This window comes from Olea europaea, chromosome 1 (genome assembly GCF_002742605.1).
Source record: "Olea europaea var. sylvestris chromosome 1, O_europaea_v1, whole genome shotgun sequence".
Lineage (NCBI taxonomy): Eukaryota > Viridiplantae > Streptophyta > Magnoliopsida > Lamiales > Oleaceae > Olea > Olea europaea.
Window position 1 is genome coordinate 10,301,993 of NC_036237.1, and position 15,919 is coordinate 10,317,911.

A 15,919-nucleotide genomic window follows, 5' to 3' on the forward strand; every position below is an offset into this window, starting at 1 on the left:
GATTATAGTCAATTATGAAAACGAAATCATAGAACTAGGGGCGTTAAGACTTGACTAGTGCATAGCAAGCCATAGTAGGGGTATAAAGATTGACTCGACCCATCACACGACCTGACTCATACTTGCTTTGGGACGGGTGGAGCATTAGTTGACTCGTTACAAGAGGTGATTTGCCCCCACTCGTAGCTCGCAAAAACACTTTTTATTTATTTTTTTAATTGAAAATACAAAGAAATAAAAAAATTAATAAATTTGTATTCAGGCATCCCATGTGCCATCTTATCATGTAATCTGCAGCTGCAAAAATCAACCTATAGCTGAGCTAGGTAAGCCAAAGAGCTTGGAGTGCGAGCAACTCGCAGAAAAATTCTAGTTCGGGTCGCCTTATTTCCCACTCCTACATATCCCTAAACATTAAATTAATCAATATGGATCCACTATTAAATAGGGACTACGTTAATTTGCATGAACGACCCCTAGAATTTCAATATTGTGCATCACTGCCTGTGTTTTTTGATTTTAGAAAACATACCCCTGAATGTTTTGTATTAGCAAAAGGCTCCCTGGATAATCTGAAATCTATGATTCTGCCCCTACATCGCATTTCACACCCTTTATGGAATTCATGATTAATGTATTTTTTATTTTCTTTCCAATCACTAAAGTCAGAATCATAGATTCCATCCTTCAACAATAAATCAATCAATGTGGACCGCAAAAAATTAATTGATACATTGGTTGACTCAAAAAGTCTTTAAACCCCTTTATACGAAATGAAATTATATAATTTTGTCCATGCATAGCTAAAAGTCAGAAATTCCACCCTTCAACACCCTTTTACGGAATTCCACGATTAATGTATTTTTTCTTTTCAATTACTAAAGTCAGAATCATAGTTTCTACCATTCAACAATAAACCAGTCAATGTGGACCGCAAAATATTAATTAATTCGTTTATTGACTCAAAAAGTCTTTAAACCCATGTCTACGAAATGAAATTATATAATTTTGTCCATGCATAGCTACAAGTTAGAACCATAGATTCCACCCTTCAACAATATATCAATTAATGTGGACCGCAAAATATTAATCAATACGTTTGTTGACTCAAAAAGTCTTTAGACCCGTATATGCGAAATGAAATTATATAATTTTGTCCATGCATAGCTAAAAGCCTTAAAACTTTAAAGTCCATGGGGTTGCTTTCTGATAACGAGTTTTGTTAATTATCAAACATTTTGTTGTATATTTCCAAATCATTTAAAAAATAAAATAAAATAAAATTGATAGTACACAAGTTGTGCTTTGACTGTATTAAGGGCATGTACCAAAGCTTAAGAAGTTCAATTATAAGTAATTTAATTATATATGAATGTAAGTAATATAAATATTTTTTATTGTTTGAAATTATAAATAAGTTTCTTATTTTGACATTAAATAATGACTACTATAAAAAATAACTTTGTTTTCTTAAGTGTATAAAAAAGTTGTGTTAAATATATTTAAAGAAAAAAATTCCTTAAAAAAAGTTCCAAGTTGTGCTGGGCGATTAAGTTTAGGATAAATGAAAGAAAAAAAAAATGAAAGTTGTCATTTTAAAGGACATTTTGTTTATAGTATTAATATTCTTTAATAGTGTTTTTTCACTAAATTTCCCAAATAAAATGATTTGTTCTCTTTCAAGAATCCTCTTGTTGACTTCAAGTCTATGAGGTGAAGTATTAGCTTTTAGCTGCTTTAATACTGGAGAGTTATCCTAAATTAAAAATAATTTTATTTTTTTATCACTTTCTTCTTGACTCTGAAGTATGGCCTTTACAAGTTCACACCCTAGATTGTGAAATTCTATGGTTATAGTCAATAATAAAGTCGAAACCATGGATCTAGGAGTTTTAAGGCTTGACTCGTCCATCATCATCGGGCTCGACTCAGCACACCACATGAATTGATTCATGCTTGTCCCTTGGTGGAGCAAGCCTCAATAGGGGTGTAAACTCGCCTCGACCCACCATATGATTGGCTCGTGCTCACTTTGGACGAGTCGAGCACGAGCTAACTAGTTAAAAAAGACAGTTCATCCCCCACTTGTAGCTCGTAGAACCAAATAATTTTTTTTTAAATATAATTGAAAAAAAAAATTGTATGCAGGCATCCGAATGATTGGACTGCCTGAATTCGACATCAGGGCACCTCACCAGGTGCCATCGAGTTATGAAGTTTTTAGCTGTAACAATTTACTTATATCTGAGCTAGGCGAGCAAAAGAGCTCGGCTTGCAAGCTACTCGCGCGAAAAAAATTTCAGCTTGATTCGCCCCATTTCCCATCCCTGTATACCCCTAAACAATAAATTAATCAACTTGGACCAAAAACAAGTTTGTGACAAAAAATATTAATCCTTGCATTTTGGGAGATTAGATTGGGTTTGCTCGGTAACTGAGTTTCATTTCAGATGGTTAACTTATTGTGCAAAGTAGTTAAATTTCATATAATTACATCATCTACCCATATGTAGTCAATGTTAGCTTTTGCTACAGGTTCTAACGGATTAACAATACCCCCCATCAAATGGAGCACAACATTATCTCAATCCCTTAAGCGATAATTCATGTGTCATTCTTTCATAATACACGAATGATTACAAGTTCCATCAAGGGACAATTCTTTTACTGCCTCACAAACTGCTTGTGTCGGTACAACCATTTTGGAAGTTAAATACCGATATTTTTTATATCGTGAATTTTTTAGCCTTAACTCTTATATCACTAGTAGGATATTGGAGTTCCATCCCAAAAAATTAAACTCTTTGGTCCAGCATTCCAATTCTCTTAGATACATTATCTACAATATCTCTACCAATGTGAATTTCTGTTCTTACTTACCCAATAGGCGAACATTGTAATTTTATTTTCTTATTTGTTGTGGGCGGTGGCATTCAAATTTTCTGTGACTTTGTTATATATAATGTGGCATAACATTTGCGTGAAACTCAATAGATATGGCACAATTCATGTAAAAGGGTTACTGAGGGGCATATGACAGCAAAGATTTCACATTTACATTATGTATTAGATGTAATATTAATGAAAGATTTTCCCGTCCGAAGACACGAAATGAAATCTTGAAACAAAGAACTAGGACTTTTATAGAGAGTGAGTTTGATTCTTTCAATTTAAAGAGCTAAATCTACTCTCTAAAATAAAATGTTAATTTAACGAGTCTTTTGGAATATAATTTTAAAAGTTGACTCTTTAAAATAGATAACATCTCATATTTAAAAAGTCTATTAAACATGCTCTTAGAAACATAAAAAGCCACGTTGGATGGTGTGGGGGGTAACGTGTGTGCAAATGTTTAAAAGTGAGGGTGGGTGATTGCAGAGTGTGTATAATATGATTTTAAATTAGCCCCTATTTGTTTTTCATTCTTTCTTCATTAAACTGAAAAATATGATCATTATCCATCACATCAAGTCACCATATTTAAATTTTTATCTCGTGTGGAGCCCATAACATTTATATTTTTCATTCTCATTCTCTCATAAATGAGAAACAAGCGGGGCTAAAAAATAATTATAACTTGGTTTTTGAAAGATAACAATTTGTACCCAAATTTCAAATTTCAAATTTAAAATTAAATGTACGGGTTAAAGTAATTTTTCGCAATTTTTTAAACATGCCCAAATCATAAAACCCACAACAAATCAACTAAAATAAAATAAATTAGACAAGAATCCATATCTGACGAGAATAACAAGTTGTACTTGACATTTAATGTGTGGCTATCCTAAATCTTCATGAGAAATATAACTTACTTGGCATGTATTGACATTAAAATCCCGTTTGGTACCCATTTTTATCAAAATGAATTTTTCTCTCTCTTCTTTTCAACCACACATTCTTTATTAAAATAATATTACATGTAAATCAAAAAAATTTCCTTATTTTTTAATTACATATTTTCCATCAATTTACTATTTAAAAATCATTTTTACATAAAAATGTCTCCAAAACACCCTCTAACTTTATTAATGAACACTAGGTATGCTCAATTTTTCTATTTTTTTTTTTGGTGGAGATCACACTAAGGATCTGTTTGATTGCAAATGTAGAAAATGCAAACTAATTCCATGTAATTTGGAAAAGAAAAAACAATCAAAACCATAGGAATTCGATTTTTATGGAATTGACCAAAAATATGCTTTGAGTGATTGTATTTTGGAATTCGAATTTCATTTTCATTTTCGTATCAAACAGCAAAAATAGAAAACGAATTCCTCGAATATGACATTTTCTATGGAATTCATAATCAAACGGACCCTAATTGCTAATTACTGAATTTAGTATTATATCATTTTAATTTGACAAGATTATAATCGACATATTTTATTATCTTACGTTATTTCAAATTGATTCTAAAACAATCGACATATTTGATTATGCTATGCAATTATAAATTGACTAGACAATAATTGTCAAGTTAGTGTTCAATAAAAATAGTCACAAACTATTATCCCATGCTTTCACTTCGAAGTTCATATCCGCTTCATCCACATGGATCCAGAAGCCTCGATCGCGTAATCTTTGATCCTCGTACTAAACTCATGTAGTTGTCCAATCCCATGCTGTCCATATCGATTTAAATTTTATTCCTTAACTTTATGTTTTCCCATAGACACACTTCGTTAATCGATTGACTCCACACACCAAGGCTTCCATAGTTTTGCAGCTCAAGACTAATTTTCACTTGATAGGTTTTGACACGGTTTATAGGATCCCCGACTCTTTATTCTAATTCCCAAACAAGCACTTAGGAAAATTTGCATAAGCAACCCCTAAATTTCAATGTCATGCATCTCTGCCAGTATTTTTGTTGGTTTTAGAAAATTTGCCCTTGAATTTTCGGTATTAGCAAAAGGGTCCCAGGATATTCTTTAATCTGTAATTCTGCCCCGCATCGCGTTTCACATCCTTTATGAAATTCCATGATTAATGTATTTTTTCTTTTTAATTACTAAAGTCAAAATCATAGAATTTGCTTCTCATCAATAAATCAATTAATGTGGACTCCAAAAAAATTAATCCCTACCTTTGTTGACTCAAAAAGGCTTTAAACCCGAGTATACAAAATTCCAATGGCCCAATGAAAAATCAACGGAATTATATAATTTTGTCCATGCACAGCTAAAACTCCAAGGGGGTTTCTTTCCGAGGATGACCAGTGCTATTAATTCTCAAAGATTTTGTTGGATACATCCAATTTATATTAAAATGTTATGTAGACAAAAGTTGATAATAACACAAGTTGTGATTTGACACATTAAGTGTGGTTTTCCAAGCATAAAAAGTTCAATATAGGCAACTTAATTATAATTAAATAAGTAATACAAATATATTTTTTTTTTGTTCCAAATTAGTTTTTTTTTTTGTTGAAATTAAAGAATGACTACTTCTGGAAAAAAACTTTCTTTTACTTTAAAGTATGAAAAAATTTGTATACACATATTTGGAGACAAAAATTCCTTAAAATTTACTTAATCTCTTTTCTCGACTTAACCAGACATGCTCTAAATCGTGTTGGACCATACGTTTTAGGATCAATAAAAGAAAATAAGAAAATGAAAGTTGTTTTTTTAAAGGAGATTTTATTTATAGTATTAATATTCTTCAATAACGTTTGATTTGAGATGCGTTTCACTAAATTTTCCAATTAAAATAATTTATTTTCTTTCAAGAATACCCTTGTTGACTTCAAGTCTATGAGGTGAAGTCTTAACTTTAAACCACTTTAATATTGAGAGTTATCCTAAATTAAAATCAATTTTAATTCGATGGATGTTGGTTGATCATATATTTCATCATACTTCTATAATTCAGAGCATCCTTTTCATACATATTTTTTGGATTCATTATATGGAAAGTAACAAGTTGATCCTTGTAGCAAAATTGAGGGGCCTTGACTGGTAACAAGCTCTAAAATATTTTTATTACTTTCTTCTCGACTCTAAAGTATGACCTTCACAAGTTTACATCCCATATGGAGATTTATGATTAAAGTCAACTACTGAGTCGAAATCATATAACTTGGGATGTTAAGGCTCAGCTTGTCCACTATCAAGCTCGATTTGATCCACCACAAGAACTAACTCATGCTCGTCCCTTGGTAGGGTGAGCCACAAAAAGGGTGTAAGGCTGGAGTTTTCCACCATCAAGCTCAACTAGGTTCACTAGACAACCTAACTTGTGCTTGCTTTTGGACGAATCAAGCACATGTTAGCTCGTCAAGAAAAGGCAGTTTGTTATATATAATGTGACATAACGTTTGCATGATACCATAAGACCAAAGGGATAGACATAATTCAAGCCAAACAGTCATTGTAAGGATAGATAACCACTTCGGTCTAATTAAAGAATAGGTCTCAGTCAAAACACATGGTGCAACTCTTGGCCTAGAATGAATGATCTTGTGGAAGATGAATGGAAGTAGAGCTAAAGGACTATCTAGCCAAATCAAGGGATGATTAGTTAGGCTTCATGTCCTCATATAACGAGTTGAATAGAGGCACAAGACATCATATCTCAAAGCCAGCATAACATAAAGGTACCTTCCTTGGTACTTCCGATATGACGTGACATTTCAAACACTATGCACTTGGGGCATTTCCAATCACGAACCAAATTGGTGTAAAATTACAAATTTGGTGCTAAAATCCACTCCAACCATGCACCAAAACTTTACACCTGGTGGCTAATGCAACGTTGATATGTAGTGACATTTCGAAGACCGTGCACTTAGGACATTTCCAATCACGCACCAATTCGGTGCAAAAATCCACTCCAACCTTACACCAAAAGTTCACACCTATGCAATGAATAGTGTAGCACCATTCATTTGGTGCCCTTTATTTTATAATACAACAAATTTAATTTCTATTATATCTTTCTATTATTAATTGATTTAACTTTATTTATATTCTGTTTAATTTGATTATTATTTATAATTAACATTTATAGTAAACTATAATTTTTTTTAATTGTGGTTTTAAATGTAATAGTTTTTTATTTTAGTTAATTTTATATAATTTTTAATTTAACAATTTTAGTAGTAATATAATTTGTAATTAATAACTTCTTAAATAAATTAATTGTCGAGAATAAATAAATAAGGAAATACTATTCATTTGGTGTAATATTTGATGTAATGATTGGAAATGACTACAAGATGGTGTGAAAGTTGCATCAATTTGATGCAAATGGTTGGGGATGACGTTAGAGAAAATCTCAAGGTGACTATAGCTTGTCGAACACCTAGCTCAACAACACATTTTCTCAAATACCATGAGAAAATCCTTTCAATATTTCAGAGTGATACTTTGTCCACATTATGTGTACACTTTTCTAACACTATAAATTCCAACTCTGAGATGAGAAATCAACACTTTTTTCCACTAGACACCAAAGTCAACTTCAACATTGCAGTGTGATCGATCGTTCATCTCCTATCATGGCAAGCATGGCAAGCACCGAGCAAACATGCAAGTGATCTTTTTATAGAGTCAAAGCACGTTTTAGGTTATCAGAATGGATATAAATCTTCCAACAAATTTCGACATCCAAGTGTTATCAAATATGAATGCGATCTTAATGCTGCATTACATATACAGATATATAAATTCAACTAATACATTAATCAATAAAAACTTAGTAATCCATAATTATTCGATGCAATTGAACTTTGATACAAGTCATAATAATTATCATATCATCCTAAATTTCAATGCGCACGCAGACTTCGTTTGCTAATCAAAACTAGCAGACAACAGTGGAAACTCCATCTCATTTATGTCTATATCACTGTCCGGCATATCTTCTGGAGAGAGGAATGGCTTTGGAGGCAATTGCAACAACTCGACATCTCCTTCAAGCATCTCTATAACTTTATTCATGGAAGGACGATCGTCAGGTTTCATCTGTATGCACCACAAGGCTACAATTGTCATTTTCTTCACCATTATTCTTTCATCCAGAGAAGCATCCCCCAAATCAATTTCCATTCCTTTGCTGAATGTGTCATGAATCCAACAAGGGAAATAAATTTGGCTTATATTTTCTGCAGCCGGATTCAAATTTCTTCTTTTACTTGCCATTTCCATCAACAACATTCCAAAACTATAAACATCTGATTTGTATGAAACTCTTCCGATATTTCTGTAGAACATTTCTGGAGCCATGTATCCCATTGTACCTCTTGCAGCAGTTAGAGACACCATATTTTCATCCGCTGGATACAATTTTGCTAACCCAAAGTCGGAAATTTTAGGAATGAAATTATGGTCTAGAAGAATGTTGTGAGGCTTAATATCAAAATGTAGAATTTGCATGTCACAACCTCGATGCAAATAATCAATCCCTTTGGCCACCCCAAGAGCAATCTCGAAGATTTTACCATAGCTCAAGAAAACTGAAACTTCTTGAGGGAAAATGTACTTTTCAAGCGAACCATTTGGCATAAACTCATATATCAAAGCACGTTTTAAACCTTCAACACAGAAGCCAATGAGTCGAACCACGTTAACATGGTGAATTCTTCCAATGGTAGCCACTTCACTGATGAATTCCTGTCCGCTAGCTTTGGTTTTTCCCATCAATTTTATTGCAACAAAAGGGCCACTTCTAAGCTGACCTTTGAATACAGTGCCGTAGCCGCCTTCTCCCAACTTGTCCTCAAAATTCTTAGTCATATTCTTCAAATCTCTGTACGAATATCTTATTGGCATGAAGTTGTTCTGTATTTGTAGGAATTCTTCAATGTCGTCATACATTGAGAGGTGCCGCCTTCGAATTTTATATGCCAACAGTGTGAACAGGAAGAGAATCCCACAAGGAAATCTTGCTGCAAGAAATCCTGAAGAGGAAAAGCAAGATTAAAAACACGACATGAAAACTTTTTCTTCCAAACAAGGATATTTTGACTAAAAAGGTTCTGGTTTGTAGAATGAGATAATTCAGCAAAATTGCCACACTACAAATATTCCCTCAATTTGTCATCCCTAGTTAATTGAGTCAGAAAATAGTTTTCCAGAATCCATATTGGTAAAGGGTCCTATCTTACTATATAAAATATATAGAGCAAGTTTCCAGTAAGATTGAAGATTTCATCTCTTACCTAGGATATATTCCAGCTCCGTATGATACGCTGTTCAAATCAACAAAAGAAGAAACAGTTGAGAGACAAGATGTTAGGTGTTTCAAGAAACTGCGGCTTATATATGAAGCTAGCCAGGGAAAAGAAAGAGAACACGGACCTGTCCAGATTGGTACTAGGACTGCAAACTCAAAACAAAAACAGGATCAGCAAAACAAAACTCAAGAGTCAAATATTCTTATGAATATATACTTAATAGAGAGGGAAAAAAATACTCTTAACAATTAAATGTTAACGAAAGAAGGTGTGACAACTAATTTGGACATCTTAATAACATATTTTCTCAAAAATGCCAACAGTCAACTCTTGATGGGCTTGTAATCTTTTTGGATGGAATTGTCAATAGTTCGTTTAATACAAAAATTTGCCCTCAGTTCAAATTAGCAAAAGAAACAAGTATAAAAAGTTACTCGTGATTTTTTGATTTTTGTGATATCATGTTGAATAGCTTAGTCTAAAGAACAAAACACCCACCATCGCCGATCTGCAACCAGAAAGGATATGAACCTAACAAATCAAAATAAAAGCAATGTCAAAAAACAAAGAGTTGGATATTGTAAACAAATTTTTTATCAATATATTTTATTCTGTCACTAGGAAGTGGGAATCAATTATTTTCACTGTTTAAATATATACTTGATACATAGAAAAATAAGCATCTCTATTTCGTTATACAGGAAAAATATAAGAAACTAGCTAGACTAATAATCCACTTACAATTGGGCCATTCACCCCAATGCTTGCAGTAGGGATCAATGCATTCGATGGTATTATCATCTTCGATATAACAATGTCCTGGGCATTTTTCGCCGCAATAGACTTGGTACCACTTAAGGTCAAATCCGTAAGCCAGCCCATCTTGAATGTCTGAACAGGAGGCATTATTTACTCCTATGGGAAATTCATTTGAAATCCACGCCATCCCGTCAATCCTGCAGGAATCATTTAAATCTGCAACACGGACGTCGTTTCCGACTACAAAATAGGAATATTTCTGCAGAGAAATATTTTTACTGCAATTGCATGTATCAACATAAAAAGGAGACTCTGCAGGAGCTTCACAGTGGATATATACTATCATAGTATTCAATTTTGCGACATCATAAGGTTCCAACCTGTATGGTGTAAATCCGTAATCGTAATTCAATGGCACTCTGTTTTTTGGAAATGAATCACAACTGTTTTTCTCCATACCAGGATCAAGTAATCGAATCGAGTGGTCATTGTAAGAAATTGATTGCACGAAGAATCTGCTGAAGCTTAGATAGAGGATAGCGCGATTGTTCTCACAAGCAAGTTCGTGGCTCGAATCGCTACAATTTTCGTTTTCGGGGTCGCCTCTAAGTCGAAACGGGTAGCTAATGTTTGTGATACTGCCGCAAGAAGTAGGGTGACAGTCGGCTTCGCAATAAGTAGCACAGTGTAAAAGAATTAAAAAGACCATAGAAATTGCGAAGAGCAGCTTGATGTTTCTCATTGATAGAGATGCTCTCAACGACGCTGATTTTAATTTCCACGTACAGGGTTTGTGTTCTATAAATTGATAAGAAGCAAGTATGAATTATTTGGCGTGGAGGAACAAAGAAAGGGGGATGAAAATGCATATCACGTAAATGGAAAATACACTCCAAGGGACGGAAACCAAAAGATACGAGTCAAGTCAACTGTACACTGGCTCGTTAGTCTATGATTGGATTGTTTTTTATTCCTGAAAAATTACTAATACAGAAAAATGTAAAAGAAAACAAAGGTTTCAGAATTTCATAAGTGGTAGTCATGGACGCTCTTTTCTCTATAATATATATATATATATATAGACTAACAGGGTTTCAGAATTTCATAAGTGCTACAAAAATATACGAGAGATCACTTTTATACATCGTTAACAAGTTGGGGACTAACGACAAAAATTTTTCTAATGTCAAACCTTTGAATGAAAAAATAGAGAGCAAGTTCGAGAAAATATGAAAAAAAAATAATAATTCATTCATTCTTAAATAATTTAAACTTTAAAATGAGTTAATTTAACCGTTCCTTAAATTTACAAAACTCAAGACCTATTCCAAGTGCCCAAAGAAAGTCAATGGAATTTAACATTTTTTTCAACATATGGCTAAATGTCCTTGGAGGTAACTTCTTGCTAAAGAGAGCTATTAATTGTCGAAGACATTTCTGTTTTTTTTTAATATGTCCAAATCATAGAACCCACAAAGTAATGACTCAATCAAATAATTGAGACAATAATCAATAATTCACTGAAATGATACGAGCCATATTTAAATGTTGAACTCCAATCTTGAGGGCTCCCATCGTCTCTTCCCTAGAGCTTTGTGAGAGAGTTAAATAGCGTGATGTACTCCAGCAGACCAGGGAACAAGAGCTGTTTGTACACTGTGCTTATAAGAAGTCCAATTCCATATCTCAAGAATCGAACTTCCACACTGCGACTGTCAACAATGCGTGAAATAACCTCATTTCTGTCATTTGCACCACTGAACTATGCCCTGGAGAGCGATACAAGCCATATTTGACATTTGGAATAAGAGCATACGTGTCTAAGAAGATAAGAAAGCACTTAGAAAGAGAAATTTTCTTCGTCAAAGTTAGGAATTTACTACTTCTTTGCCTCATATGAATTATACTTTTGGAATGAAAGTATTAAAAGTTAAAAAAAAAAGTCAGTTATTTGTGCATTTTTATTTTTATTTTTGAAAAGTCTTTTTTCTTATTTATTATTATTATTATTTTTTTTGTTCCATATATTGTCTATTTGGGTCGTTTCCTTCTAGAAAAATTCGATTTTTCGTCCACTCTATTATTAATGAGCACTAGTGATGCTCAATTTTCCTACTTTTTGATGGAGATCGTACTAATTACTAATTACTGAGATGTGTTATTTTAAATTGACTCTATAATAATTAAGAGATTTTATTACATTATACTATTTTAAATTGACTCGATAGTAATCAATATAACTATATTATGCTATGCTATTTTAGATTGACTCGACAACAATAGTCAAGTCAATGCGCCATTAATATTGCCACAATCCATTGTTCCATACTTTCACTGGGATATTCATTTCCACTTCATTTCCGCGTGGTCCACAAGCTTGGACAGAATAATCTTTGATCCTCATAAACTGAATGTTCTTTTTTCTACGAATCAATCCCCAAATTTTCTATTTTTTGCGAATTAGTCTATGGCTTTTTGGATGTTGCATATTAGTTCCTATTGGCCTAATTTGTGAGAGGGGCACGATAGACAACCCACCAAATTCACTTTGTGGTGTTAGTAATAATCTCCAATGAACACTGCTTGACCGCATATATAGCAAGATCGGCAGCATTTAAGTTATTTTGAGCCCAACTACACCTTCTTGCTCAAATTTTGATCCACCATCTTGGTTGGGTGGACGGGGAGGGATTTTTACTCTTACCAATTTTTAATGGTATAACAGTCAGAAATCAGCTGGGCCAATAGTGCTACAAAAGTATAACTAGGGATCACTTTGATATAATGGTAATAATTTGGTGGCTAATGGTGCAATTGTTTCTAGTGTCAAACTTTTCAATACAAAATAATTTCATTCATTCTAAAATAACTTTTGTTGACTCAAAAAGTCTTTAAACCTTTGTATACGAAATCTTAGTGGCCCAAAGAAAAATCAATGGACTTATATAATTTTGTTCATGCACAGCCAAACCTACATGGGGTTGCTATTAATTATCAAAGATTTCGTTGGATATGTCCAAATTAATTATATTAAAAAATTATTTAGATAAAAAATGATAACAACACAAGTTGTGCTTTGACATTATTTTAACCTTCTTGAAAAATTACTAATACTACTGGGAAATGTGAACGAAAACAAAAGGCCCAGAAATTCATAAGCAGTATCAAGTGTTCTTCCTCAACATGGCACCTCAAATCATTTACCTCATCTTTCTATCACTCTTTGCAGTACTTGGATCAATTGCTCAAAATGAATGCCAAGTCGAAAACTGCACGCAGTATGGCCCTGCCATCCGGTTCCCCTTCAGCCTTAAAGACCGCCACCAACAGCACTGTGGCTACCCTGGCTTTGAACTTCACTGCACTCAAAACAATGACACGGTATTGGAATTACCTTTACCGGCGAAGGCATCAATCAAGGACTCTAACCTTCCATTTTCGGTTCAGTTTTCCGTTATAGAAATCGATTATGAAAATCAGTTAATCGAGATATCTCAAGTCTCTGGCTGCTTTCCAATTCTAAATTTATCCGCATCTCCATTCCAATTCCTAGATGATTCTATTTATAACTTCACTTTATTCAACTGTTCCGAAATCAAGCGAGATAATCTTGGTTATCTCGTACCCTGCCTCAGCAGTAAGGATTATGACGTTTATGGAGTTTGGTCCGATGATTTCTTATATGAATTGTCCCTACACTCCTGCAGCAAGATGTTTGACATTCAATCCATACCTTATGAAGTATTTTACAATCCGTCCTCTTTTCAATTGGAATGGTCCAGACCATCTTGTGGACATTGCGAATCCAATGGCAAACATTGTAGATTGAAGAATGACAGTTCAATCTTGCATGATACTGAATGCTACAGCAGCAAAACAGAAGGTAATTTTACATATATTTTCCGTTTTACAGACTTAGAGAGAGAGGGAGACTCGATCCGGAAGAAGATAGAATTATGCTCAAATCAATTAACCTTCTCTCTCTCTCTCTCTCTATATATATATATATAGATTCACTCTCTCAGTAGATAGCGTTAAAATTAGATAGAGAAGTGAAGGAAGAAAAGAAAAAGGTAAAACTGTCCTTCAAACTCTTAAATTTCAGAAAACTTGCATTAGAATGAAGTGTTCGTTTTGGGGAGTTGACAAATGCTTCGAATTTGCTAAAAGCTTAATCCACGTGATTGAATATGCGTTACCTCTCATGGAATTTCAAACTTGAAATATTTTCATCCTCTTTCAATTGATCGTATTTCTTCGATGTTGGAGTAACTCCGATGAAGCCTAAAACATAAAATTCTAAAGAGAATTAGGAGTCAAGACTCATATTTATGTTTTATTGTGTGTTGTGAAACGCATTACTCATTATAAAATATAATTTTTGTCAGTGAAATTGTGATGTACATAACAACAAAAGAAAATAATATAATAGAATACAAACATTTAAGTATGAGTTATTTATGTCATTTTAACTATGATTATTTTAGTAAATAAAAAAATTATTGAAAATTGTGGCATATCAAATAAAAATAGTGATGGCAATATAATCATTCTTAATTGATTGGATCCTCCGTAATTGTAATATATCCTAGAGATATCTATGACGATAACTTGATTTAAAAGTTCTAAATTGTTAAATAAGGTCACATTTATATCATTTAAATCATTTTTTTTTTCCAATTTGAGAAACTTCCCATGCATTTTGAAGCATAGACTTCCACAAAAAAATATCTAGACTTATGACACTGTAATATCATTTTCATAAATCTGCTCCTTTTTCGAGTCTAGAAATATATGTATTCTGTATAGATACATTTCATTTCATGAAAGCAAGGTGCCACAGAAACCATTTATAGGTATTTTCACGATAACCTGAGTAGGGGAACAAAGTTACACTCAAAATTACTCATATATTTATCGTATTTCTTAGTAGTTCCATACCATTTTTTCAGATGCTTCGAGGATCAGAAGGAGCTTAACCTCCATTCGTTGTAGATTAGAATTTGTAATTCCTTACATAAGGATTTAGCAATTCGATTCTAACAAAGGGGAACATATTGGCAGTAAGAGGGGGAAGGGTTAAGGATTTACCCAAATTTTTTGTAAATTTTGATAAAAATTAATGAAATAGTTATTGAAAAATTGTGAATCTCATGAAACCTGTGGTTAAAATTAAGACTTGAAATTAAAATCAAATTTTCATGTACACCAAATCCTTTAGCAGAAAAAAATCTTTAAAATGCACCAACATACATCCAAAGGCATAGAATGATTTTCTCTCTGTTCCTATATTCTCATTGCAGATATCCCTTTTGTCTTGTTTCTTTTTATTTCTTTTATTTTATATAAAGTTTTCTTGATAGTCTAAAGAGTAGTAAGAGAAACTAACAGTTCATTTTCAAATGTTTTGCAGGTCCAGTGGCAAAACTAAGAGTTGCAGGTGAGAATTTGTGCTTACTTTTAGCTTTTATTGTGACTACAAAGAATGAAACATTTTCACCAGTTATGGCTAAAGAACTAAATCTGTTTTCTTTCATATACAGGTGAAGTACTTGGTCCTTTGCTTGCTGTGTTCCTTGCTATCGCATCATATTGGATTTATAGCTCAATCAAACTGAAAAAAGAGAGTGAATTGAAAATTGAGCAATTCTTGATGGATTACAAGGCACTCAAGCCAACAAGATATTCATATGCAGACGTAAAAAGAATCACAGATAACTTTATCGAAAAACTTGGTGAAGGAGGATATGGAACAGTATACAAAGGAAAGTTGTCTAATGATGTTTTTGTTGCGATCAAGATCCTCAATAATTCTAAAGAGAATGGCGAAGATTTCATAAATGAAGTGGGCACAATAGGTAGAATCCATCATGTCAATGTGGTTCGCTTGGTTGGATATTGTGCCGATGGTTTTACACGAGCTCTGGTTTATGAGTTTATGCCTAATGATTCACTTCAAAAGTTTATATCTTCTGAAAAACA

The 15,919-nt window shown here is 33.1% G+C and overlaps 2 protein-coding genes across 2 annotated transcripts in view; one reads left to right on the plus strand and one right to left on the minus strand.

The window, feature by feature from the left end:
• Window positions 1-7,617: 7,617 nt before the first annotated feature.
• LOC111393623 (rust resistance kinase Lr10-like) lies at window positions 7,618-10,882 on the minus strand. The gene is made up of 5 exons (XM_023019246.1): window positions 9,920-10,882; window positions 9,677-9,709; window positions 9,303-9,323; window positions 9,164-9,193; window positions 7,618-8,902 (listed from the first exon to the last, which is right to left on the minus strand). The coding sequence occupies exons 1-5, from the start codon at window positions 10,677-10,679 to the stop codon at window positions 7,797-7,799; spliced, it is 1,950 nt and encodes a 649-aa protein (XP_022875014.1). The 5' UTR covers window positions 10,680-10,882; the 3' UTR covers window positions 7,618-7,796.
• A 2,153-nt stretch (window positions 10,883-13,035) lies between these two features.
• The window catches only part of LOC111393628 (rust resistance kinase Lr10-like), a 13,608-nt gene continuing 10,724 nt past the window's right edge, over window positions 13,036-15,919 (plus strand). The window contains exons 1-3 of the mRNA XM_023019260.1: window positions 13,036-13,820; window positions 15,351-15,377; window positions 15,481-15,906. Of these exons, the coding sequence (XP_022875028.1) occupies window positions 13,121-13,820; window positions 15,351-15,377; window positions 15,481-15,906 (1,153 nt within the window). The 5' untranslated portion in view covers window positions 13,036-13,120. The remainder of the gene's footprint in view (window positions 13,821-15,350; window positions 15,378-15,480; window positions 15,907-15,919) is intronic.